Raw genomic sequence first — 27906 nt, forward strand, 5'->3', positions numbered from 1 at the left:
CTTAGCTAGTTTAGTATGTGAATGATTGAAGAGAAAAGGATGAGAATAAACGAGAGATCAGGTAAAGAGAAGAGATGATAGTGATGATGATGATGATGATGATGAGGAAGTAGTGTTCCTCACCCCTCTGGCTGCTGTAGGAAGTTCTTCATGGCTTTAACCTGCTGGAAATGGCAGGACATGTCCGTGGCCAGCACCATCTCCACCACCAGCGCCCTGAACTCCCTGCCAACATCAGGGAAACATTCAGAAACGTTATTAAACTGGGTCAGAACCAGCAATCGGAAAAAATCCTGCCATCAATCTACTGCTGAGATGTGAGGCTGTACTGTAGAGCTACTGGACTGCACTGTAAATCACCAGCAGTCCAGTAAAACACCAGCAGAACGATGGGCTGTTTACTGTCTGTAGTCTAGAGTTTGATGGTGTGGAGAAAAATCAATAAAAGTTGACTTTGTTAGTAAGTAAGTCTATATAACACCACTATCACAAACTTTTAACAATACATAAATCAAGCTGACCTTAAACTTACTCATTACAATATCAAATCCGAACAAATTACATGTAAATTAAGAGATATATCTTGCTAATATAGTAGATAAATGGAAAATGCTAACTTGTGCTTACAATAAGAAAGCTACAGTAACTGATAACCTATAACTAAGCAATTAGCTAGATGAACAGTTACCTTGTGGATTAGTTTGTAGATTAACCATCTTATTTAATTTTTAAGTACAAATAGTACAAATTTTAGCCATCTATGAAGGAACACATAAGGAATCATGTAGTAACTTAAAAGTGTTAAATAAACCCAAATACTTTGTGATTTAGCATTTAGATAGATCTTATCTGGGGTGCTTTTAACTCTAATGAACTTATCCTGAGCAACAGGGGGAATTCTTGCTCTTCTGTTCCTTAGGACGGTCCTGATGAGTACCCGTTTCATCATAACATTTTCATCATAACATTTTTGATGCTGTTTGCGACTACACTTGAAAATCTTGAATCTTGAAATGTTTCGGATTGACTGACATTTTGTCTTAAAGTATTTTTTCTTCACTTGGCTGAGTAGTTCAAGTTCAGCACAGCTGTTAACTGAAAACCTATAATTCCAGGTGACTCTACCTCATAAAGCTGACTGAGAAAATGCAGCCAAGATGCAAAACTGTCTCTATCTAAGCAATTCCCAGCATGCACTTACACCAGACTTTCCTGACTCCACTGATCATGTGTTCCCGCTCACCGAGACTCTGATTGTTTCCATCTGACCCTCTGTGTATATATACCCCTCTGTTTGCTCTCCTGGTTGCCGAGTACTAAATCTAATTTTCTAGTTCTAGTTCTCTATGACAGTTTTTTTTTTTGTAGCATCACACGATCACTGGAGTCATGGATGTCCAGTATGAGTGCATGCTGGGAAGTGAAGTTTTGTGTAACAAGTTCAGTGTCAGGACTGAGAACAAGAGTTCCTTTACCTCCAGTCGTCTTTGGAGAGATTGTAGAGGATGTTCATCTCATCGTCGTCCTGTAGGAGGCGATACGCTGCACTCACGTGGTGGCTCTCCAGAACCGAGCGGTCGTTGTACAGGATAGCCGTATCCGACCTGCACAATCAAAATTTATTGTAACGTAAAGATGCCAAACTTCGCACTGTTTCGTATAATTATCTCACTTTTTCTATTCTAAACTCTTCACACTATTAATTCCCCTCAGCCTCTGGTCAGCACATTACTGAAACGTCACGTCAACAGATTTCTCCTTCTTTCTGCTTCTCCTGCCAGTTTGGTGGACTTTCATTAATTCTGCTCTCGGTGCTGTGCTCTGACTGCAGGCCTGAATGTGAGCTGATGGATGACTCAGGCCGTTCCTGCCCTGCGGCCCTGAGAGGCTTTACCTGGTCTGGATGTGGAAGTTGTTTGTGGTTCCGGTGTGTTCATAATCGTGCACGGCTGCGGCGAAGATCATAGCGAAAATCTCCAACTCAGTCAGCCAGTGCTGAGAAGAGATACCAGAAAAAGAAAAGAAAGTGTTAAAGCTATAAGAGGCCATTTGTATATAAAACAAAACTTATTTTTCCTATATTTCTTAAAGTGGCAGTCCATATTATTTTGTTTCTAAATTGAAAGTAGAAAAGAATATGGATAAATATTGTGTTTAATGGTACCAGTGTGCTGAAACCACCATCCCTTCTAAGTCTAATACAGTATATTAATTCTAAAAACTGGGGTGTCTGGCCTCTTTTCGCAGGAGTTCTTCTTCTGGCCACGTCACGTGTCTTTAGGTACTTACGTCACAAGTACAGCCTCTACAAGAGGATCCGGCTTTTCAGTTTTACTGAACACGAGCGGCTGGTGGAGCAATGGAGACTTCAGAAGAGGAAACTCAGAGCTCAGTAGCTCATTCACTCATAGTAAAACCAAAGAAACGAAGGAATGAAGTGTCTGACTGAGCATTTATTTTTTTTAAAGTGTTGTAAATTAGCTCTGTTTTGATTGGCTGCCTCGTTTAAGTATTCATAAAACTTCAGCATGGATAACCAGGGATAAACGAATATATAGAACCAATCAAAAAGTTTGGACACACCTTCTTAATCAGTGTCATTTTATTCTTTTTCATGTTTTCCTACACTGTAAATTTTACATTTGAAAATTTGACAAATGAAGGAACACATAAGGAATCATGTAGGAACTTAAAAGTGTTTTAAACAAACCAAAATACTCTAGTAACTCTGGTAAACTTATCCTGAGTGCAACAATCTTGATCTTTCTTTTTCGGGGCAATCCTGATGAGAGCCAGTTCCATCATAATATTTTTGATGGTCCTCGCGGTGACGGCACTTGAGGATAATTTACAAGCTCTTGGAATGTTTCAAATTGACTGATCTATATATATATATATATATATAGAATCTGGTGACGCAGGGAAATTTGAAAAACAGAAGCAGGAAGGCTTTCAATAGATGAGCTTTCAAATCAATTTCTCTTGCTTGTGGTGGAATTAGTTCTTTTTCCTGTACTTCTGTATTATTTAGCCAACCTAGCACCATTATTAAGCTTTTTTTCTGATGTTAATTAGGTTCTGAGTCACACTGTTTGCGATATTGAGTTTAAACAATACAAGTAGAAGATCTTTATTATAAAAAAAAATGTGCTTCATATTTGAACAGGCTTCTAGCTGTACCTAGAAGCTTCTGGCATCTTCCTGGACTGTTTTTTTTTATGCTTGATATCAAACTTTTGTTGTCAAACTTGTGTTTTCTTGCACAGTTTTGCTCTTTTCACAAATTGTTTTGCCATTTTAAACTCTTGTTTGCATCCCGAATGGACAAAAAAGATCAGATAGAAGGAAAGAATCAGTAAATGACTTCAGAAAAGCTTTAGAAGCTAAACCCAAAAATTTGAAAAAAGCCAAAAACAGTGGTGTTTTTTTTCCAGTCTGTATCGTGACTGTTTCGTCTAATGATTAAGAGACCAGGCCGGTGAATCCTGCAGCAGTTTCCATGTTAAAAGTTAATAACCCAGCCATTCTGTACCAGTCTGACCCTGTAAAATTGCAGCCCATAGGCACATTTATCCTGAGTCGTGACTTCCACCATGTAGCTGAATGTGGGACCGCTCTTCATTATTTAGAGGCTGTAATGATAAGATTCTCTAATTCTCTGAAGGCCTTCTGTACTGTATCTGTACTGCAGATATTAAACTATAGAACAGATGTTTAATTAACTGTATAAAAACTAAATAATAACATATAACAATATAATGTTCATGTGCTAATATCTGCAGATGAAGTGCAGTCTTTAGAGTGGGTTATTTAACATGATTTAACATCACAGAAACTATAATAAACTACTATAAATATAAGGCAACACTTTAATTATTGGGATGGTCCATTATTGATGCCTCAAACGTGCTCAATGTACAATTGAATGTAAATTAAATGTAATTAAACTCTTAGTTAAATGCAAAGTGTTGTGAAAAAAGTGTAAACTTAAACTCAAGCTGAAACGACTTGGGTTCTGCAGCAGGACAATGATCCAAAACACACCAGCAAGTCCACCTCAAACTCTTGCTCTTCCTTTCCCGGGGCTATCCTGATGAGAGCCAGTTTCATCAGGATAGCCCCATCAGTTTAATCAGTTTGAGGATACTTTAATTTCTGACCTTCCTTTCTTAAACATTTTTAAATAACATTTCTTAAACAGTTGAGTAGTTATTGTATTTATTTATACTTTTATGTTTTTTTTTTCAAGAATTTCTATACAAAATAATTTTCACAGAGTTATCCAAACAAGACGAACAACAATAAACACATTTACAATAAACAATTTCAAAAAATAAAAAAAAATATTTTTTTGTCAATTTTTCGATTAATGTCCAGAGTCCTTTTTCTCTTAGGTTTAATCAACGTTTGTTAAAAAAAAACATTCACTTGTGATGTTAAATTTTTCTATTGTAATTTTGCTCTAAAAAAAAATAAAAATAGTCAACCATCCAATTTCTTTTTGAGATTATGTGAGGTCATCAATGAAAATACCATATTTCATGGTTTTTAATGACATTTTTTTGTTAAAAAGTTCAGCACAGCTGTTAACTGAAAGCCTAAACTTCTAGGTGACTCTACCTCATAAAACTGACTGAGAAAAAAAAAGAAAAGATGTGCAAAGCTAAAGTCATCTAAGCATTTTATTATTAATCTACAATGCAGAATATTTAAAAATAATGAAAAAAGACACTGAATTTAAGGCGTGTCCAAATGTTTGACTGCTAGTGTGCATATGTAATTGTGTGTGATTTTTTGTGACACCTGTTCATTCATTTCTTTCGAAATTGAGAACAATAAAAAGTGTTAATCCTGCTTTTGTTGGAGTAACTGTCTCTACTGTGAAGGGAAATAATTTTAGTTTGGCCAAATATTTTCCAAGCCATTAAAAAAAATGTTTTGGAAAATGTAGTGTAATGGGATGGAGTGCTACAGACTAGTAGCTCTCCAGCCCAGAGGGTTGTTGAACCCAAATTTTATTGAACTGCCACTGCCTTGGCTAGTGAATTGGGACACGGCCGGGAAAAAAAAACGCCCGTATAAGGAGATAGGGAGCCCAAGAACGGGTGGAAAAACGAGAACGGTGGAAACTAAAGTCACAGGGGAGTCAGGGGAGGAATATAAACAAAAGCTCAACAGAAAAGCATTTTTATTATTTTATTTTTTTTTACATCTATTGCGACCCCTGTACTAGATTTTGATTGAACATTGCTGTGAGAATGTGACTGCATTAGAGAGGATTTTTTACTGTGTGTGTGTGTGAGTGTGTGTGTGTGTGTGTGAGCAGAATAAAGAATAAAGCTCACTGGTTAAGTGTTAGGCCAGGCTTGTGTTAAATATCAGTAGTGACAATGTTTCTAAAGACAAATCCCCCCTACAGCTTTACCAACGACCTGTTGACTCCAAACAGGCTCCAGGCCTGTGTGTGTGTTTGAGTGTGTGTGTGTATTATGTGTGTGTGTTTGTGAGACTGAGTGAGATAGATGGCCGTGCTGCTGGGCCTCTGTATAATGCAGTTACGCAGAAAGCATGGCCTGCAGAACGTGTGCTGCTGACAAGCTGTCATGGTAAAATGATTAACGTGATTAAGAGCACAGAGAAGGAGGGCGGGGCTCCAACACGCCATTCCACAAGTCCCCCGGAGCCCCCGAGGGCGCAGTCTGATAATGGCACTCGTAATTATAACGGGTCATTAGCTGAGAGTAATAAATATTGCGGCGTGTTTAGAAATGATTACCGGAAACTAAGCTTTAATAAGAGTGGTGGATGTGACCACAACAGCACATGTACTGAAGCAGTGGGAGGCTAATGGGGTTTATAGAAAGTGCTCGTATTAGCTTCCTGTATGCAGAACTTATTATTACATATTGCTTATTATTTATGGGCGCTTTAATAGAAAAATGCTGTATTTTTTGCACTATAAGGCGCACTTAAAAACCTTACATTTTCCCCAAAATAATCCAGAGCACCTTATGTATGGATTTTACCAGTCAGGTTGTAAAGAGCAGTAAAGTTTAGTTCTCCAGCACTGAGACTGCAGCAGCATTAGCATTAGCCGCTAATTGCTAACCGCTAAATATTTCCCCGTACACAGTTGAGTATTATCGGCCTGTAACCTTCTGCTAACCCCGGCTAGCACTGGTGGAGCAGCATTAGCATTACCTGCTAACCACACTAAGATCTTTCGTCATTCACAGGCGAGTATATTAGATGTTAGCCTGCGCATTTATCGTGTTAAAACAAGCTACCTGGGGAAAAAACGCTAACTAATGTAACCCTGGCTTACCAGAAGACTCAGGGTAGGACTGTTATGCGGCATTAGTCGCTAACTGCTAGCCGTTAGCCGCTAATGCTAATGCTCCAGCCTGGAGAAATTAGGGAATCTAAGCTTGCTGTAATTAAACAGAAGTGCGTTACTCTTTTTTTAGGAGAGAAATCTGTGTAAATTAACATCGAGCACACATTTGACTTTAAAAGAAAGTCTTTCTTTATTACAGCTTTGTTTACTTAGCTTATCTTTACTTAACTTACTACTTAACCGCCACGGCTGAGAAAAAAACACCCTTATAAGGAGAAAAAAAGGGGGAAAAACGAGAATGGGCGGAAACTGAAGTCAAGCCGAGCGTGACAGAAAAGAGACAGGGGAGGAATGTAAAGAAAGGCTCACCAGAGAAGCATTTTATTTACCAGATGTTTCATGCTGGCCACCAATTGCTGACACCTGCATTATGAGATCCTTTCACTGTAACTAAGGCACGATATCACGGTCCTATGGTGGAATTCACTGAGCTCTTAAGAGCAACACATTCTGCTCTAAACCTTGCTAAACTAGACTATGTGTCTGTTAGCATTGCAGCTCCAACCCTTTTAAACCCTGCTGTTAGCGTCACGGCTAATCTGGTGTGTCAAGAGTAGTAAATGCAGTAACCTTATACCAAGGGTGAAAAATGATGCTGAGCATTAATTAAATTTTTATATTAACCAAGAAAAGCCTAAAAATGACGTAATAAACGTACCACCATGCCGGTCTTTAGCAGCAGGTAATGCACGGTCTGGGTGACGTCCGCGGCGTGCATTAGATTGTGGTAGGGGTTTTTATGCTTGCTGTAGCCCACCTCCAGAGCCTCCACGAACGACACTAAAGACGAGATGGGAATCTGCAACAGAGAGAAAAACAAAAATCAGATCAATATCACACACCCATAACCTGTAGCCTGGAGAGAGAGTAATACACCCCTCAGTGAGACACTTCAGTCCTCACGGGGAATATATGAGAAAATAACAGAGAGAGAGAGAAAGAGAGAGAGAGAGCAAGGATTTATTCACCTTGAATCGGCTGATGAGGTCATATCTGGTGAGGAGCTCGTAGAAGATGAATTTCAGTGCATGGTCACCACTCGCATCATTCAGAGCAAACACGTCAAACGACCACTTATCTACATGCTGAGAAAAAAAAAAACACAGGGAGAACATGGAGAAATAAATAAGGCTAAAGCTAACCATAGATTCTTAATAGTAAAGGCATATATATATATATATATATATATATATATATATATAAAATAAAGGGGCAACAAAGAGTTATTTGTACCTTTACATAAATTTATTTAAAGGGTTTATATGTTTTATATATTTTATGTACTATAAAATGATAAAATGTTGAGGATGTTATCAGGTATTAAAGAAACATGCTTTTTTTATTACGCTTTTCTCCCTAATGTAGCAATGCTGATTATCCCACCCACTCAGCTGCTCAGCTATACTCCCCCTATCTCTATAATTCCCCAACACCAGGAGGGTGAAACTAGCACATGATTCCTCCAACACAGGTGAAGTCAGACTCCGCCTCTTTTCCACTGCTACTGATGCAGCATTGCCGAGAAACACCACAGCGCTTGGTTCTGATACATCAGCTCACAGATGCAGCCTTGTGCTGATCTATATCACCCTAGGAGTTATGAGGGCAAAAAGCGCCATCTACCCATTTAGAGAGAGCAAGCCCAATTATGCTTTCTCAGGACTCTGGCAGCTGATGGAAAGCTACATAAACAAGATTCGAAAAGATCGAGCAATCTCCTGATAATAGTGTCGCTTTAGTCTGTGGATCACTTGTAGCCCCTAAAGAAACATGCTTTAAGCACTAGCAGAGCTCTTGACAGCAGTGCAGAGAGGTTATCAAGACAGTGAGTATTTGAGAGGCTAGTGCTGGCTAATGCTAAATTGCTTCAACACGCTAACATGTTGTCATGATAGAGATGTAACAAAATGTGACAAAAGCACTGCACTGTTAAGATATGAATGAGCCAAAGTCAGAGCACACCTGGCTCTTAAAGGAGAACTCTGGTGTAAAATGGTCTTTTGTTGTAGTAAAACATGATAAAAAGTCTTTACCTTTGATGAATAGCACGCCTCCCCTCTCCTACAGCATTCCAAGAAAAGTTTTAACAGTTTGTCCAAACACCCTTCAGACTAAGTGACATGGGGAAAAATTTGCCCCGATAAATCACTTTTTCCACCATTATCCAGCTCAAAGTAGGTCCACACCTCCTTACTAGAATCTGGAGAGCCCTGATATTTGAAAAACGAGGCATTAATAACTTAAAAAGTGCACAAGAAGCTTATTAAAAAACACTGTTTACATCCCGTTACACTTGCTTCAGCTCCGAGCGCCGCCATTACTGTACTGATAATGACATATATATATAGACGCTGCATAGCCTGTCTCCTGGCATTGGCTGCGACGCTATGTGTATATGTGTATATATGTGTATACATGTCTATTTCTTTATCAGTACAGTGATGGCGGCGCTCGGAGCTGAAGCTAGCGTTATAGGATGTACACAGTGTTTTCTAATAAGATTTTTGTGCACTTTTTCAGTTATTAATGTTTCGTTTTTAAATGTGAGGACTCTCCAGATTCTAGCAAGGAGGTGTGGAGCTACTTTGAGCTGGATAACAATGAAAAAAATGGGACAAATTATTCCCCGTATCACCCAGTCTGAAGGGTGTTTAGACAAACTGTTAATATTTCTAGATCTCAGAATGCTGTGGGAGAACGGAGGTGAGCTATTCATCAAAGATAAGTACTTTCTATCATGTTTTACCACAACAAAAAAGTCCATTTTACACCAGAGTTCTCCTTTAAGGGGAATGGCCGGTGGCACACGCTAAGGGCTTTAAAGTTTTAAAAGGTTTTGAATGCCTGAATGCTTGAAAACTGTTTCCCAAAGCAATTAATCCTCTATTAATGTGTAATTAATGTGTCTATTAATGTGTAATCTTTTCTGATTTAAGGTTGTACTCAGTTTCCATCTCTGAAAACTGGATAGAAACAATGCTTTTTGTCAGTGTTTGTGTGTTCCCCACCTTAAGTACAGTGATGACGGATGCAGGGTAGCTCAGTCCCACCATGTTGGACGTCCGCCGGTACATTCTGTTCAGAGGAGATAAAAAAACTATTAAATAAACTGCTTCCCAAAATCTACAGAGCCCCCCAAATCCCCCTCAGGAAGCCCCAGTAGCATCCCGACCTTCATCGTCCCTCAAATTACTTTTCGCTTCAGGCAGCAATTCAGATTTGCGAATTGCTGCATGCGGCAGACCAAAAGTCTTTGTACTGCTCTGAAAGAGGGCTTGAAATCACGACTCTGTGACTCCTAAACTACTAAACATACAATCTGCACATTCTCACGCTCGCTGCACCGCACTCTGCGCTGGTAAAGCAGTGGGCAGACATGACATGCTGCCTGTTAGGGGCTCTTAAACGCTTGTGCTCTGCCCTTTAGTCCCTGTAATTTATTTATGCAGGGCAGAATAAAATACATTAGAGCATAGTTAAATGATACTGTCTGATATAAGAGAGTAGAAGAGAGTAAGAGAGATAGAGAGAGAGAGAGAGAGAGAGAGAGAGAGTGGTAAAAGAGAAAGAAAATTATCTGTAACCCTTTCTTTGAATGTCATCTCTATAAGACTCTATAAACATACTCATAACACATTATAATGCATTCATAAGGCATTATAAACATGGCTATACATATTTATAAAAATGTATAATTCATTATAGCCATGTTTACTATGCATCATGAACTGTGATTATAATGCATTAATAGCTGTGTTTATAACACGTTATACGTCAATACCAAGAAACTCCATTCCCTGCTTGTAGACTTGTATCATGACTAAAAAAAGCTTCCAATTTATAAACACACCCTCAGTAATCCTATAAATATATATTTTAACCACTCATAAAGTATTCTTGTTTTGAATATAATATTAATTATAGTCAATTATAAGTAAGTAAAGCGCCAGACTTTCATTGTAGGACAATATTGTTAATGATAGAGATATACTATTTTAACATATATATTATAAGCACAGCTTATAATGTATTATGACCACAGGTCATAATGCTTAACAAACATGGCTATAATGGGTTATGCATTTTTATGAACATTTAAAGCCATGTTTATAATGCCTTATGAATGCATTATAATATGTTATGAATGTGTTTGTAGCGTTTAATAAAGATGACATTCATAGAAAGTGTTACCAAATTATCTTTTAGTATCTAAACACAATGTGCACAATATGGACAAATATGACTTTAAGCTCCTCTAAGGTATATTGGCTTGATTAAACTAAAATTAAAATTTTTCAAGGATAAGAAGTATCCTAGTGTGAGGTTCACTACCTCACTCTACCTCAGCTTATTTGCTCTACATGGCTCAGCCTTACTCTACCTCGCTCTACCTCCCGCTAGTTCAGCTGCCTCACTCTACCTCTGGATATTGTAAGGGGTGCCGTGGAAAATGATCCATCTTCCTTAATTCGTCATTACTTGGCACATTGTCAAGTGACGGTGTTTTAAAAATAATATATTTTCTTCCGTGCCAGTAGGGGCAGCCTTAATACTCTGAGACAGGAGATGTGACACAGCTGTAGTGATGAACGAGACAGCTGAATGTTGATGGAGAATTTTTTTGAACTCTGAACAGGGCCTTGGACAAAATCCAGACCTCATTGAAGGCTCTAGTTCAGGTGGAAGTCAAAAGAAATCACAGACGGTGAACTCGAGGCAGGACATTGAAAGCTATCTTTCTTTTAGATTAACTTTTACCGAGAATGCAGCGACACCAACTCCATTGTGGAGCAATCAGCTTTCTCGTTCAGCACCTGGAGCAACCGGCACACTAAACTAGAGGTTAGATCGGGCCTAAAAAATCCGACCCGACCCAGCCCGAGCCCGTGCACGTTCTGCCCGAGCCCGACCCGACCCGAACCATAAACTGCCATTATGAGCCCAACCTGCCCCGCCCCATAAACTGGCTGTTTTCGGGCTGATTGAATGAGCGAAATATGATCAGAATTATGTTAAATAACACTGAAACAAAGAAGCATAGAACTATTATTTAATTACAATGATTTTTAAGAACAGTTACACAAAGTGCTTCAGGTCAAACGCGGAGGAGTTAACGTGCGAGAGAGAGAGACACAGAGAGAGAGAGACACAGAGAGAGAGAGAGAGAGAGAGTGTTCTGATGTGAGCTACTCACAGGTAAAGGTTCTCTTTTATCTCTTCATGCTCATATTCTAGTCTCATACATAACTCTGCAGCTCCCTCAGTGTTTTCTGTCGTATTTCGCGTCTAGCGCGAGCGCTTACAACTAACACCGCAGACCGCGAGGTGCCGCCGCGCTGCCGCTGTTGTACCGAATCCGACTCCCTGCTGAATCTGACTCCCGCTTTGCAGACTGAATCGGCACAACACCCCCTGTGGGAGTGAAAACATCGCTTATAAATAAATTAGTTTAGTTTCACTTTAAGTTTTCGTTATTTGGTTCGTTTTTGTTAACAATAATAATTCTTTACTTAGCAACATTGTGATTATCACACCGGAGCTTTATTTAAAAATAAAAAATTTCAGTATGAATTAACATTTCAGACTATTTTCTGGAGCCCACCCCGACCCGGCCCGAGGAATGTAGTGAGAAATCTCAGCCTCGATCAGGTCGGGTTCGGGCAGAGAATCAAAGCTCTACACTAAACCCGGGCTAACAGCCCCCGAGGGCCTGTTGTTTGGATGCTAGCATAGCCAGTTAGCTGCACTCCTGCCGTCCTTCTTTCTCAACCCTTCTCTTTGGCTTGTGGAGGTAGGTGGTCCTTCACAAACCCAGGATATATCAGCCAATAGCATTCGCTGAGGGAGGCGACCCCGACCCCGCCCCCAAACTGTCAAAACCACCCCTTTCAAAACTCGAGCGCAAAAGCCTTGCTCAAGCCGAAGGTAATTCGCACAGCACGTGAGGAGAACTGTGAATTCGAGAGGAAAATAAACACCCGAGAGGAGAAACACAATTCCCTTTTTTTACTCGCGAGCTTCACATTTACGTCACTCTACCTCACTGTTTCTCACTCTACATTGCTCAACCTTGCTTTATCTCACTCTATTTCACTTTACCTTGCTCTTACTCACTTTATGTCAATCTACCTCGCTCTACCTCATTCTGCCTCACTCTGCCTCACTTATCTCTTCCTGGTGTTTATCCCCAGACACACGAGGTCTAATGGGGTGAATCTAGTTCAGAAACTTGGAAAACTGTTGTTTTTTATTTATTCATAACCTGATTTAAATGTGCGCATCATTTCCATATAAATAGATTACATTTCATCAGCTCATTTATTGTCACACTAAGTAAACTGAGAGAGAAAACTCATTAACGTGATTCATTTTTAATATTTTATTCATGTAGAAACAATATTGAATCACGTTATAAATTCAGCGCATCACTTCAGCTGGGAACTGGCCAGACTGTGCTGCACTAATTTCCTTCAGGACCAGAGTTGGACACCTCTGACATGCTGGGCCTGGCTCAGATTTATACTGTGATCTCCACAGTGGAGTTTATGACCATCAGGAGACCTTAAGCTTCAGCCCTGTTTTAACAGCTCAGACTGCTGGAAAAGTAAACTGGGGAAATCCTGTTACTCTTTCCTGTAGTCTCTGTTAGCTAGGTGTTAAAAATTATCTATATGTTCTCAATATATATATATATATAGCTCTGGAAAAAATGAAGAGACCACTTCAGTTTCTGAATCAGTTTCCCTGATTTTACTATTTATAGGTTTATGTTTGAGTAAAATGCAAAGAAAACAAGTTCATATTCATAGTTTTAAGTTTTAAGAGTTCAGAAATCAATATTTGGTGGAACACCTGTTTTTTAATCACAGTTTTCATGCATCTTGGCATCATGTTCTCCTCTCCTCCACCAGTCTTACACACTGCTTTTGGATAACTTTATGCTGCTTTACTCCTGGTGCAAAAATTCAAGCAGTTCAGTTTGGTGGTTTGATGGTTTGTAAACATCCATCTTCCTCTTGATTATATTGCAGAGGTTTTAAATTTGGTAAAATCAAAGAAACTCCTAATTTTAAGTGGTCTCTTATTTATGATAAAATATGATAAAACATGATAAAATGTTTACCCTATTGATTTGATTACAGCGCCACCTCTTGAAGTAATATAGCGGTATTTTTAGTAAGTCTAATTAGTCTTCAGAAGTTTAGATCTTTGAAGTTTCAATATAACATATTGATATCTGACGCTAAGTCGAAAATCGTACGATATATCGCAATATCGATATTTTGTCCCACCCCTACTACTAATACTACACCCTGTAAATGAGCTTTAGAGATCCCACCTCTCCACGAATATGCCGGCCTGCACTGCATGCACGATGCTCCGGAATCGCGGCTTCTCCTCCGTCTTCCTCAGCATCAGCCCCATCTGCCGCGTGAAGGTGGAGGCCAGCCAATCCCGAACCTCCGAGGGCACGGAGTCCGACTGGATATCACTGAGCTCATCCTCTGTGTCCACCAGCCGCCTGAGAAACACAAAGAGAGAGTGAGAAAAAAAAAACAGAGAGATGAGGATCAATCCTGCCAAGAACATTAGTTAAGCAACGTTACAACCGTGTCCTACACCGACTGAGCCGGGGCTGAGGCCATGCCAAGCCCCCCACCCCCACCCGCTCTGTCCCACCCATCACAGTAATTATGCTAATAGCTTGATTTCTTCATTCAGAGTTAACAGGCATTACGGCAAAGCTTGTTCAACATCCAAACAATTTAGTTATTGCATCCTGAATGCTGACTATACAGGGGTTGGACAATTAAACTGAAACACCTGTCATTTTAGTGTGGGAGGTTTCATGGCTACATTGGAGCAGCCTGGTGGCCAGTCTTCATTAATTGCACATTATTGCACCAGTAAGAGCAGAGTGTGAAGGTTCAATTAGCAGGGTAAGAGCACAGTTCTGCTCAAAATATTGCAATGCACACAACATTATGGGTGACATACCAGAGTTCAAAAGAGGACAAATTGTTGGTGCACGTCTTGCTGGAGCATCTGTGACCAAGACAGCAAGTCTTTGTGATGTATCAAGAGCCACGGTATCCAGGGTAATGTCAGCATACCATCAAGAAAGACCAACCACATCCAACAGGATTAACTGTGGACGCTGTAAGAGGAAGCTGTCTGAAAGGGATGTTCGGGTGCTAACCCGGATTGTATCCAAAAAACATAAAACCACGGCTGATCAAATCACGGCACCTTAACTCTCCTGTTTCCACCAGAACTGTCCATCACCACAATAAATTATTGTGGTCTAAAACCAGGTGATTCAGTTTCATTGTCCAACCCCTGTATATATTCCCCCAAATGAGTGTCATTTGCTTGTTGTAATTCTCTTAATTAATCGTGCATGTGTGTTGGGTGTAACATCAAATAAACGAATCAGTGTGCCAGTTGTCTTTCCTTTTACGAGCCGGGTGAGCTCTGACTTTGGCATGTTTCTGTCTTAACAGTGCGGCGCATTTGTGCGTCTCAGCAGAGGATACTGACCTGCGCATTCACACTGTGAAGATACACCAGTTTGCATCAGTTTGTGTGTATGAGGTGCACACTGATTCTGGATGGCAAAGATAGGATTGGACGGCTGACTGTTGACTGCTGTCAGTGTTTTAAACAGTCAGTGGCACACCTGTATTTCCCGCGATCCCAAGATCGAAATATGCCAGATTTTTACCTGAACACTCCTCACTTCCAGACCACCACACCCATCAGCATTAAAATAAACTCCTAAACTCCGACCTCTGATAAGTTTTCGTGCAATTTTGCAGGTGCAAGATGTGAAAATAAACTTTTAAGGGAGTGTAAGGTAGCAATGAGCATACAGTATTAAACAAAAATTTGAAAGCTGTTGTAGCTCGATAACTACACCTTAAAAACGGCAGCAATGGATTTATCATTTTCCCCCACAACAGCATTATCAACTAAACAATTTGGCAGGAGAGAACACAAAAAATCTGGCAACCCAGGTTTTTTGCAGTATTAGCATTTATTAGCAGGCATTTATTTTATAACTTTATTAAGTATATAACATTTTGGCAGAAATTGTACATTAAACTGAAACACTAACAGCATTGTGATATGAGCATAACATTGGCAGGAAAACTGCAAACCTGGCAACCCTGCCTGGCATTGTATCAAGCCAAAGAATTTAGTATTAATTGAAGATAATGAAAAACACAAATTCAATCAGGATCTAAAAAGAAAAAATGATTTGTTGGACTAAATTATGGCAGGTGGTGTTTTTTATTATTTTATTTTTTTTACAGAAATTAGAGATGCTCTGATCACATGATTATTCAGCGTATTTACTTAAATTTAACTAGATATTTTAATTATATATTAGCTATTTTATATATTCTGTACTGTATTGTGTTGAGAAGTCTTGGTTTCATCACTTTTTAAAGGAAGTTTGATCTTGCTGCTCTAAAGGATACCTGCATAGGAGCTTCGTAACACATTTATAAGCATTGAACAATGCAATAATAAAGAAATTCTATGAATATATTAATTAATTAATACAGTTAAACCTATATAGAGCTTTTTAGACACCTAAAGATGATGTACAATAACATTTCACTCACAATCATTTACACTCAACACTCATTTACACACATAACAGTGAAAAGCGGCAGCCAATTGTGCACAGCATACTCTCAACCGGAAACATCCATCCACCCGTAAGACTATATTGGGCACTGGGCATACGGTTATACACACATACATACTTACACCAGGGCAAAATTGAATCGTATCTAATTTTTCTGGCCAATTTAGATTATCCAATTTACCTGATCTCCAGGTATTTGTATATTTATAAATACATTTTTGAACTCCTTGCTTCATTTATAACACTGTTATGATGTATCATTTCCAAAGTCTGCTTAATAGAGAAAGAAATTAATGAATAGATAAATAGATACCTGTCTTAAAAATGGTACACCCTATGGGAATTATGCATGTATGTATGTATAGTGTTTTAAAACAGCCTTTATTTTAAATACATTGAATATAAATTTCAATATGTTATTTTATGGTATTTAATGCATTATAAATGCTTAATTCAATGCTCATATATGTGTTATAAAGCCCGTATGTATAGCTATTTTGTGCAAATGCACTCACACAGCTTGTCTACTGTCCCTGTATATAAGTACTGCCAATAGAATAGGACCCTCACAAGCCTGGCGTTGGCTACAGAGGGGTATTAAGACCCCAGTATTGAGCTGTGGAACGACACAGTGAAGCTACACATGGAGTACGCTGCTGTTTCAGCTTGTGACCGGACACGTGACGTAGCGCACTGCTGGAACGCCGGAATATAAATCATAATCAGAGCAGACTAGCAATCTCTGTGGCTTTGCATTTAAGAGGTTAGTGTCCTAATCCGAGGGTGACCAGAATGACGCCACAGTTACATAATTCCATAAGCTTTCATCTGATCTGTTCTGGGACCAGCTGCTGTGCTCAGGCGACCGTTACACCTCTGTCTGATATTTTATACTGGATAAATCTGTGTTAGAAATATTCAGGCAATTAAAAAACAGTAATACCATTGATACCATTAATAGTACTGCATAAACTCAGTTTATTTCCCGTGCATAGAGAGACCAGATCATGTATTGAACTTTTATCATTAAAATGTCCTGCTCTAAAGGGGTGTGTTGTCATGGTTTTATATAAAATCCAATGTTTCAAGTTTTCTTATGGTTTGCTAGCCATACAGTCTTTTTTGTTTACGGCAAATGTATGGTGTTCATACCTAAGCCTGGATCTGTAAATGGAAAACAAACAAATAAACAACACTATTCCAGCCAATCAGCAATAAGAATTTAGTCAACTTCCATTTACAGTTTTACTTATTTCTTTTAATGAGGTTGAGGCATGTAGTTCTGTAGTTTTTCACTAAAGCTGAAATGTTTCAAAGTTCAAAACACTTTTCATAAAGTCCAATGACTGTGTCATGGTTGTCTATTAGTGTAAACTCTTCTTTTTCTGCTGATGTGGGACCAGTTTGGCCATATAATTCATATAGTCTTGTCTGTTTGTTTGTTTTCCATTTACAGATCCATGCCTAAGTATGAACACCATACGTTTGTCATAAACGCAAAGACTGCATGGCTAAAAAAATCATAAGAAAACATGAAACATATTGGATTTGCTGGTGTTCTCACTCCCCGAGCTTCTGATTGCCCACACCTGTCTGTCCTTGTATAAATACCACCCTTTTTCTGTTGTTCCCTCGCCAGTTATTGAATCTAGTTCTTTAGCTCTTCTACTGATTGTTTCTTTTGTTTGTTTTTCCTTTCGTTCAGTTTTAAATGACAGAAGAACATCTGAGACATCAAACACACTTCATCCATATTAAAGGAAAGAAGAAAATTTGTGTAAACAGAAGATACCCCTCAAAAAGAGCAGCTCCCCAAGTGGCATTGTGGTCTCATTACAACTACAACCAGATTGCAGCATTTTTTTAAATAAATAAAAAATGGCTAAAGTCCATTGGCTTTCATTTTCTGACTGCTAAAAAAATAAAGATTAGGAAATAAATGAGCTGTGACAACTTATGGCAACCGGTGGCTCTCGAATAGTGAGCTGAGCTGCTGTATTATGACATCTTAATGCCCGTAGAGTTCCTAATGTTTCTCTTTATTTCTTGCTCTATACGGTTTTGCTGTCAGGGTTGTGGAACCTCCATTAGTGTAAGTGAATGGCTGTTGGCTGAAGTTTTCTTTTTTCTGCTGATGTTTGGCCATATATTTTATATATTTCAGAACCAGGGCCAGCTTGCGTTGGGGGTCGTCCATCATCATCATCCCCTCAGTGTGTATGAGCTCCAGTACAGGCTGGCAGAGAGTAAATATGAGTTGGGACCTGCCACCCAAATACAGCACATAAAGAACATCGTCCAGATGAATGACGGCCTGTTTCAGGACCCTGAGGTCGTGTTTGAGATATCAAGTTAATGCAGGCTTTTCAGTTTTTGCTTTGTGGGAGTTTTTCTAGAAGTTTCCTAGAAATAAACCCAGTAATCACGAGCCATCGAGGCTTCCAACATAATAAATACTGAATTATCCCCAAACTTTTCATTGTAACAAAGAGAGACTGATTAAAACTGACTTGAGTAATTATTAATTACCAATAATGGCTTCCAATAATAACTATTTAAAGACTATGCATTGTTCTAAATCCTAAGTTCTAAGTCACATTTTTAATACTTAGCTTTAGTGCCTCCAGCCCCCGAGCTGTGAAAGTCATTTATAAATGTAGCAGGAGCAATAAATTATGGGATTTGATTTTCACCTTGTTCGTGACAGATGTTTTTTTAAATGATTTTTTTTGTTTTTAAATTCACTCTTTACTGACTCACAGTTTGACTCACAACTAAAACTACATTTTGATTAATCTTTAACTCAATAATCGGATTTAGATTCGCATTTAAATGTCTAACAATTGAACTAGATTCATGCTATACTGATTCAAGAGCTTAAACTGGCCATTCAATGACTCACAATTTGACTTGAATGTATAAATATTTGACTCACGACTCGTGTATGATTAGCTTTTGTCTCATCCTTTCAACAGATTTCAACAGAATGAACAATCTGATTCAGATACACCATTAACTGACTCAGTTTGACTTGAATTCATATATATTTGACACATGATTCATGTAAGACTAGATTTTGACTCATTCTTAAATGATTCATTTGATTGAACAGTCAGATTCAGACTCATAATTTGACTTGAATTCATACATAATTGACTCATGACTCATGTATGATTAGATTTTGTCTCATCCTTAACTGATTCAACTGAATGAACAATCTGATTCAAACTCGCCTTTAAATGACTCACAATTTGACTTGAATTCACCCCTAATTTGACTTGTATTTACCATTAATTGACTATGAATAGATTTCAGTTCACCTGATTGAACCTGATTCACCTGATTGAACAATCATATTCAGGTACACCATTAACTGACTCACAATTTGCCTTGAATTCAGATATAATTGACTCCAGACTCAGGTAAGACTAGATTTTGGCTCATCTTTAACTGATTCAAATGATTGAAAAATCTGACTCAGACTTGCTATTAACTGACTCATAAGTAAACTTGAATCTAAGAATAGATTTCAGTTAATTCTTTACTGATTCACTTTATTGAACAGTCTACTTCACACTCACCATTAACTGACTCATTAACTGACTCATAAACTCATGTGAGATTAGATTTTGGCTCATTTTTAATTGATTCAACTGATTGAACAACTGGATTTAGATTCACCATTAACTGACTCAAAAGTTGATTTGAATTCATACATATGTGACTCACAACTCATATTAGATTAGATTTTGTCTCAACCTTAACTGATTCAACATAATGAACAATCTGATTCAGATACACCATTAACTGACTCTTAATTTGACTTGAATTGGCCATTAATTGAATCACATCTAACACTAAATTTTAGTTCATTCTTAACTGATTCACTTGAATGAAAAATCTGATTTAGATACAACATTAACTGACTCAAAATTTGACTTGAATTCAGATATAATTGACTCATGACTCAAGTTAGACTAGATTTTGTCAACAGAATAAACATTCTGAATAAACAATCTGATTTGGACTTACAGTTAATTGACTCATAATTTCACATGAATTGACCATTAATTGGCTCACAACTAAGACTAAATTTTGATTCATCCTTAACTGATTCAACGGGTTAACCAATCAGATTCAGACTTTCCATTATCTGATTTATAATTTGACTTGAATTAATCGTCAATTGAATCACATCTAAGACTAGATTTTGGTTCATTCTTAACTGATTCACCTGATTGAACAATCTGATTCAGACTCACCATTAACTGACTCACAATTTGACTTGAATGTATACATATTTGACTCACAACTCATGTAAGACTAGATTTTAATTCATCCTTAACTGGTTGAACAATCATATTTAGATTCGCCATTAAATGACTCACAATTTGACTTCACCCCTAATTTGACTTGAATTGAACATTTATTGAATCACATCTAAGACTTCATTTTAATTCACTCTTAACTGATTCACTCGACTGAACAATCTGATTCAGACTGGCCATTAACTGAATTATCAATTTGCCTTGAATTCATACATAATTGACTCATAATTCATGTAAGACTAGATTTTGATTAATCCTTAACTGATTCACCTGATTGAACAATCTGATTCCTCAACTCAGTTCACGCTCACCACTCAACTCAGACTCGCTATTAAAGCAGGATTTATCAACTTGATTTTGACTCATTCTTTACAGACTAGAGATTTGACTTAGATTCACATAATTGTCTCATGACCTCACCTGTTAATAACTCAACAACTAACACAGTAAGAGTCACCCTTTACTGACTCATGATTCAACTTGAATTTGACTTAAATGGCCAAAATTGATTCATGACTTACAATTGACTCACAATTTAATTTGCATTCAGTCTTGGTTAATTCATGATTTACCTTTAACAAACGATGGAGTCCAAATGGATGGATCTCCAAAGATCCAAAACGTCTGAGAACTCTAATTTAACAGTAGAAGAAAGTTTATTTTGGCACTTTACCTTGTTTCTTCGATGTAGACGGATTCAAGCACAGTTGCTGCATACTCGAGGTTCTTCTTTAAGTCGACGAGGGACGCCTCGCCTCTCTCCAGCTGCTTCACCAGACTCCGCAATCTGAACACAAAACACAGAAATGCAGCTTTAAATACAGTGAAATAGGATGGAGTTAATTCCAAAATAAAAGTCGGAAATCTAGAAGAGTTGGCTGCCATTGGCCTAAAGCAGATCCTTTATAGAGCTTAAAGGTTTATCACTTGCTGACTCGTTACTTGACTTGGATTCAACCATACTCTATTTGACTCATGATTTGGGCCCTATTATGTGAGCCATCAACCAGACAGCTTGTTTTAGCATGTGTCAGTGTGTCTTTGCTATCATAACAGCGGGAAAAGTACACCTTGCACTGCTCAAAAAACGCTAAAAGCATGTAATAATTCTATTAATTAATTCTTCCTAATTAATTATGGGTGTGTTTTGGGTGCAGTGTTAAATAAACCAATCAGCGTGTCACTTGCCATTCCCTTTAAGAGCCAGGTTAAAAACCTTAAAAAGAGCCACTTAAAAAAAACCTCTGGAATATAATCAAGAAAAAGATGGATGTTCACAAGCCATCAAACTGAGCTGAACTGCTTAAATTTTTGCACCAGGAGTGAATAGCATAAACTTATCCAAAAGCAGTGTGTAAGACTGGTGGAGGAGAACATGATGCCAAGATGCATGAAAACTGTGATTAAAAACCAGGATTATTCCACCAAATATTGATTTCTGAACTCTTAAAACTTTATGAATATGAACTTGTTTTTGTTTTTTTTTTGCATTATTTGAGGTCTGAAAGCTCTCTATGTTTTTTTGTTATTTCAGTCATTTCTCATTTTCTGCAAATAAATGCTCTAAATGACAATATTTTTATTTGGAATTTGGGAGAAATGTTGTCTGTAGATTATAGAATAAAACAACAATGTTCATTTTACTCAAACCTAAACCTATAAATAGCAAAATCAGAGAAACTGATTCAGAAACTGAAGTGCTCTCTTTTTTTTCCAGAGCTGTATATTCTGTTGCACTGGTGCAGTTGATGTAGCTAGTCATGCTTTTTTATTGCAGGACTGCAGTAAAACCTGGCTTTAGATGTGCTTGAGTAGAAACAGCTATTCTCTCTCTCTCTCTCTCTCTCTCTCGCTCTGAGTCAGGGCTCAGTGGCTGTGAAAGCAGTTAGTAGGGACATTTACCGTTGCTGAGGTAATACATAATGCCTGAGATTAAAACTGAAAAAGAAAAATCAATAGCTGAACAGAAACAGCTTAGCTAAGCAGAATAACTTCAGCGAGGTGCACACGGCCTGCCATATTCACACTATAGATTACACTTTTCTCTACACTCTAATTAAGCTTTCTAACGTTCTGAAGCTTTACAGAGTCCAATATATTAACATGAAAGTCTTTTCGCCAGTTTTAAAGAAGAGGAAACAGAATTCAAGGGGAGGTGAGGGAGTTGGAGGGGGTGTAGGGGGGTTGACAAGACAAAATAATATATACTGCATTATTTTATACATTAGGTGCACCAAATTATGAGGCACATTATGCAATACTAGTAAGGAACAGGGGTGTTGCCATGTTTTCCTTCTAATTTAGAAGGAACAGGTCTCGCTGCTGGGTGGTGGTGGGTAACTAAGTTAAATAAAGCTAAGCTAGGTTAACAAAACTGTAATTCTTAAAAAAAAAAGAAAAATATATATTTTCTTTTAAAGTTTAACGAGTGCTGGATGTTAATCTACACATATTTCTCTTCTGAAAACTGTTTATTTGTATATGAGTAAAACGCTTCCATTTACTTCCACTAAGGCTGGGGGTGTAGTAGCATTAGCTGGGGGTGTAATGCCGCCAGACAGCGCTACACTGAGGAACCCTGAGTGTTCCTGCTAGCCACGTAGCTTGTTTTAACATGGGAGACACGCAGACTACAGTCCAGTCTATATACTTAGCTCTAAATGGCGAAAGATTGAGAGCTTAGCATAGTTAGCGGGTAATGCTAATGCTGGTCCAGCAGTGCTAGCCAGGCTTAGCAGCAGGCTACAGGCCAATAACACTCACCTTTGAACGGCGAAAGATCGAGAGCTTAGCATAGTTAGCGGGTAATGCTAATGCTTTGCCAGCAGTGTTAGCCAGGCTTAGCAGCAGGCTACAGGCCAATAACACTCACCTTTGAACGGCAAAAGAGATAAAGCTTAGCATGGTTAACAGCTAATGATAATACTGCTGGAGAACTAAACTGAAACTCCTGTATAAGACTGCACTTTAGCAGAGTGGCTTTACTGCTTCTTACAAACTAACTGGTAAAATTCTTGCATAATGCGCACCACATAATAAGGCACACTGACAATTTTGGGGAAAATTAAATGATTTTCAAGTGCATCTTACAGTATAAAATACGGTAATTTAAATAAAAGCTTTCATTCTTTATAGTAAATAGCATTTTCACATCGTTGAATAACCAATTGTGACCAATTACAATTCTGTGGCAGCTGGTTCCACCCCAGCCCCCATACTCCAAACACACCTGAACACAGTAACCATCCATAACATTCATACCATCAGGCTAATATTATGTTGGCCCCCTTAAGCTCCCTCAAAAACTATTCCATTCGTTTGTTTTCATACAGGCAAAAAAAAAAGATCACCAAAATGCTTCACAAAAAAACATGCGAGAAACCTGCTCCTCTCCTCTCAGATCAGTCTGGGGCGGAGCAAGAAAATAAATACAAGAAGAATGATCTGTTTTCTGGAGCAGCAGAAGAGATGGTTTAGAAATGAGTGTAGTTGGGTAAATTCCAGCCTGGTCTTACTATTGAAGTCTTTATTAGTCTTTTTTTTTTACCTTCTGGTGAAGCCTCTGTACTTTTGTTCATGAGGTCTTCTGTGAAAAGTACTTTGGAGGTTATTGCTGATGTCACCATCAGTAGTTTTAGGGTTTTTCTTTACAGCACTCACAATGCTGCTGTGGTATTCACCTGTTATTTAGTACACCAGTGATGACTTTCTTCTTCACTGCATTCCAAACAGCAGCTATTACGCTCTGCATTTGCTTTTTCAGAAATCATTTAATATGAACGGACTGGATATTTTAACAAAAAATGCAAAAGAAACAAACTCTTAAAAAGTGGGCGTGGCATAATAAGTTAGATAAGGGCTGAAAGATAACTAAAGATAACTAAGATAAGATGCTTTTCTATAAACCGTTTCAAGCTCTAGGTAATATTAGCGACCCGTGCTTAACCACAAACCTACAGATCCAGAAACGCGTCATATATTCAGTGCGGTCGTGATGAGCAGGAAAAGCTTGTAGGTCATCAAAGCTGTCAGAGTTAGAGATACAGATTTCTCAGAAGCGCTTATGTGTGTGTGTGTGTGTGTGTGCATTTTTTCATACGTGTGTATGTGTGTGTGTGTGTAAGAGTGCAGGTTTTATGGGGACACTGGCCTGATTGCAGGCCCAGCTGCTGAGGATGAGGACGAGCGAGTGGAGGGAGGAAGGCTTGGCTCCTTTCTGAGCATCTCTGATGCATTTCTGCTCTCGGTGGATTTGAGAGATTTGCTTTATTTTCCCAGGCATGGCAGAAGGGGTCAGATTAGAAATTTAGGTTAGTCTTTATTTATTTATCTCCAGTCCCCACTGTGAGGGTGTGTGTGTGCGTGTGTGTGTGTGTGTGTGTGTGTGGCTAGCATGGTTGTTCCCTACACAACAAACATCATCTTCATCATCATCATCTTCATCATCATCATCATCATCATCATGTTCTACCTTTAAAGGTAACTAAACTGACTCCACCCTCAGCTCAAATTCGAAAAATGCTAAAAAAAAATCTGGAAGAGGTCGTTTGGGAGGGGCACTGGGTGATGTATGGGTTTAGGGGAGGGGCAAAAGGGAGAGCTGATTGTGCTGAGCTGCAGCAGTGTGCCTCTTGTAGCGGTGAGACCCAGATGTTTGGACATTAGCATGGACGTATCATTGAGAGACTGATTTGCATATTGTGAAATGTCCATCTATGTCCAAGTATAGAGACACATCATCCTCATCTATAGCACAGTTGTACTTGAGAGGGCGCTCACAAAAAAGTGTTTTTTAAAGGTTAAAAAAGGTTTAAACATGTATTAACTTAAAGGACAGCTTGGAAACAACCCCACACCTGTATATGTGATGAGGTGTTATCTTGTGATTAAGTGCTAGATGGATGATGGGCACTGACCATCAACATTTTTGTACATTATTGAGCCAAAAACACTGCAAATGTTTATGGAAGTGCATTGTAGATTAGTAATAAAGTAATTTAAACTATGAGTAAAACATATGGAATTATTTAGTTAGCAAAAAAAAGTGTTAATTAAACCAGAGTATGTTTTATAATATTTTAGATTCTTAAAAGTAGCACCTCTTGCTTAGATAGAGACAGTTTTGCACATCTCTGCTGGATTTTCTCAGTCAGTTTTATGAGGTAGAGTCAGCTGGAATTTCCGGCTTTCAGTTAACAGCTGTGCTGAACTTAAATCAAGAGTTTATTACTTGAATTTCTTGTCTCTTAATAAAGTGTTTGAGAGCATCAGTTGTAAAGTTGTGAAGAGGTAGAGTTACAGGTATACAGTGAAAAGTGAATATTTGAGTAATGTTCTAATCCATATTATAACAAAATAACTATTTAACTAAGTAAAGAAAAAAAAAATACTTTAAGAAAATACTTTTTAAAACGTAATGATGCAACTGGCACTCATCAGGACTTCCCCAGGAACGGAAGAGTTCATCAGAGTTTCCAGCCTCAGAAACCGCAAGATAACATCACCTCAGATAAGAGAACCTAAATGCTTCTTCACAGACTATTTTATTTTTTAACACTTTTAAGTTACTACATGATTCCTTATGTGTTCCTTCATAGTCTGGATCACTTCAGTATTCATTTACTATGTAGGAAAAAAAAATCTAATCTTTGCCTGACAAGTATTCTAGTACATTAATACAACTTTGTGTCTTACAGTGTACTACAGTGTCAGTAGACAAGTCTCAGTTCCAGGTTCACTGGTGAAAAGTAGTGTTTCTCACACTCTGAGCTCAGGAGGGAAGTGCTGGAGATGATCTGTCATTCAGAGCAGCCTGAAGACCGAGCTCAGCCGTCACGGCACTGTCCCTGATGTGTCAGGCTGAGTGTAATCAATGCCTGGGGGTCAGTGCAGTCGCTGGGGGGCGGCTGGGGGACGGCTGAGGGGGGCCGGGGTCGTGCCGGAGCTTAACAGTTTCCCACACTCCGCTCTGAGCTGCTTACAGACAACAGGACAACCCAAAGACCTCGTTTCTGTTTGGAACGCCACCTGATCCCGAGCTTGGAGTGGAAACACAGAACACTCCTCAGGCTTTTTGGAGGCCACAGATAAATAAGTACCCCTCTGTGGGCAGAAAAGTGGGCAGAGGTGCCACAACATGCAGGTTATTATACAGACCCACCATATTCCAAAGCTCTTCAGCCTTGGTGCTGAGAGATACCTTCTGGCAGGCTTTGGATCCAAGCCTAATGCCACCAGTCTGTTCTATCTACTGTAATTACCTGCTTCCACAAGTCCCTGATTGGCTGTTTCTGAGTTAAAACCTGCAAAAATGTAACTATTCAGATTTGATAGCTTGAGTTTACTATGATATACCCAATTGAAATCACTAGGATTTGAGGATGACAACTTAAAAAAAGACAAGACAAGACAACCATATTAACCATATTCATGCTGGAAGTATTATTGACTGCAGTATCACAGCAACCACCTGGGATAGCCTGGCAACCAGCTCGCAAAAAACAGATAGCAACCAGCTAGTAACAACCTGAGGTATCACAGCAACTAGTAAGCAACACCATAGGAAACATCTTGCACACCATATCGACCACCTATCAATACGATAGATACTATAGTAATCACTCTAAAACACCACAGCAACCAGATGGTATACCATAGCAACTACTTAGCAATACATTATAGATCTTCTACCTATCACAACAACCACTAAGCAGCAAGAAAGAAAACCCCTTGCAACTACCTAAAAACACCATAGTTCCCACTTGGGATCCTAAAGCAATCACCTTACACCACCATAGCAACCACCTATCAACACAATAGCTAGCACCTGGAATACCACAGCAACTACTAAGAAACATGATAGTAACCATTTGGAATCATATAACTATTTAGCAAAACACAGTAACCAGCTGGTATACAATAGCATCCACCTAGCAACACCAAAACAACCACTGTGTAACCACTTTGCAACACCAAAGTAACCCCATTGGCATCCGATAGCAAACACCTTACGACCCCTTAGCAACCAGCTGATATACCATGGCAACGACCTAGCAACACAAAAGCAAACACCTGGAATAACACAGCAACCACTGAGTAACACCATAGCAACCAACTTGCCAAACGTGACCACTTAGCAACACCTTAGGTACCACTTGGGATCCTATAGCAAGCACCTTACAACACCATAGCAACCACCTAGCAACACAGTAGCAAGCACCTGGAACACCACAGCAACCACTAAGCAACACTAAAACAAATGTGCTGTGTAGCAACCTCCAAGCAACACCTTAGAAACCACTAAGCAATTCCATAGCAACCAGCTAGCAACACTTTAGCATTCACCGAGCTACCACTTACCCAGACCCTATCACAGACTGGGCATGCCATTATAACTGCATACCAACAACCTAGCAACCACTAGGGATACCACGGCAACCTCTATTCAGAAGAGTTTAAACAGAATTGCATTTAAACAGAACACAATAGTTTGTTGTCATATTTACAACTACAACAAATCGGTA

General features: G+C 38.7%; 1 protein-coding gene across 9 annotated transcripts in view; it reads right to left on the bottom strand.

Annotated features, from left to right (window-relative positions):
* Positions 1 to 27906, bottom strand: part of pde1cb (phosphodiesterase 1C, calmodulin-dependent b) — a 175854-nt gene that overhangs the window by 20084 nt on the left and 127864 nt on the right. For all 9 annotated transcript variants that reach the window (XM_049476575.1, XM_049476577.1, XM_049476576.1 and 6 more), the window contains 8 exons: positions 21057 to 21170; positions 13737 to 13919; positions 9406 to 9472; positions 7366 to 7482; positions 7056 to 7196; positions 1895 to 1995; positions 1476 to 1604; positions 124 to 225 (listed from right to left, as the gene is read on the bottom strand). In XM_049476575.1, the coding sequence (XP_049332532.1) occupies positions 124 to 225; positions 1476 to 1604; positions 1895 to 1995; positions 7056 to 7196; positions 7366 to 7482; positions 9406 to 9472; positions 13737 to 13919; positions 21057 to 21170 (954 nt within the window). The remainder of the gene's footprint in view (positions 1 to 123; positions 226 to 1475; positions 1605 to 1894; positions 1996 to 7055; positions 7197 to 7365; positions 7483 to 9405; positions 9473 to 13736; positions 13920 to 21056; positions 21171 to 27906) is intronic.

Source organism: Astyanax mexicanus, chromosome 4 (assembly GCF_023375975.1).
Source record: "Astyanax mexicanus isolate ESR-SI-001 chromosome 4, AstMex3_surface, whole genome shotgun sequence".
NCBI classification, from domain to species: Eukaryota; Metazoa; Chordata; class Actinopteri; order Characiformes; family Acestrorhamphidae; genus Astyanax; species Astyanax mexicanus.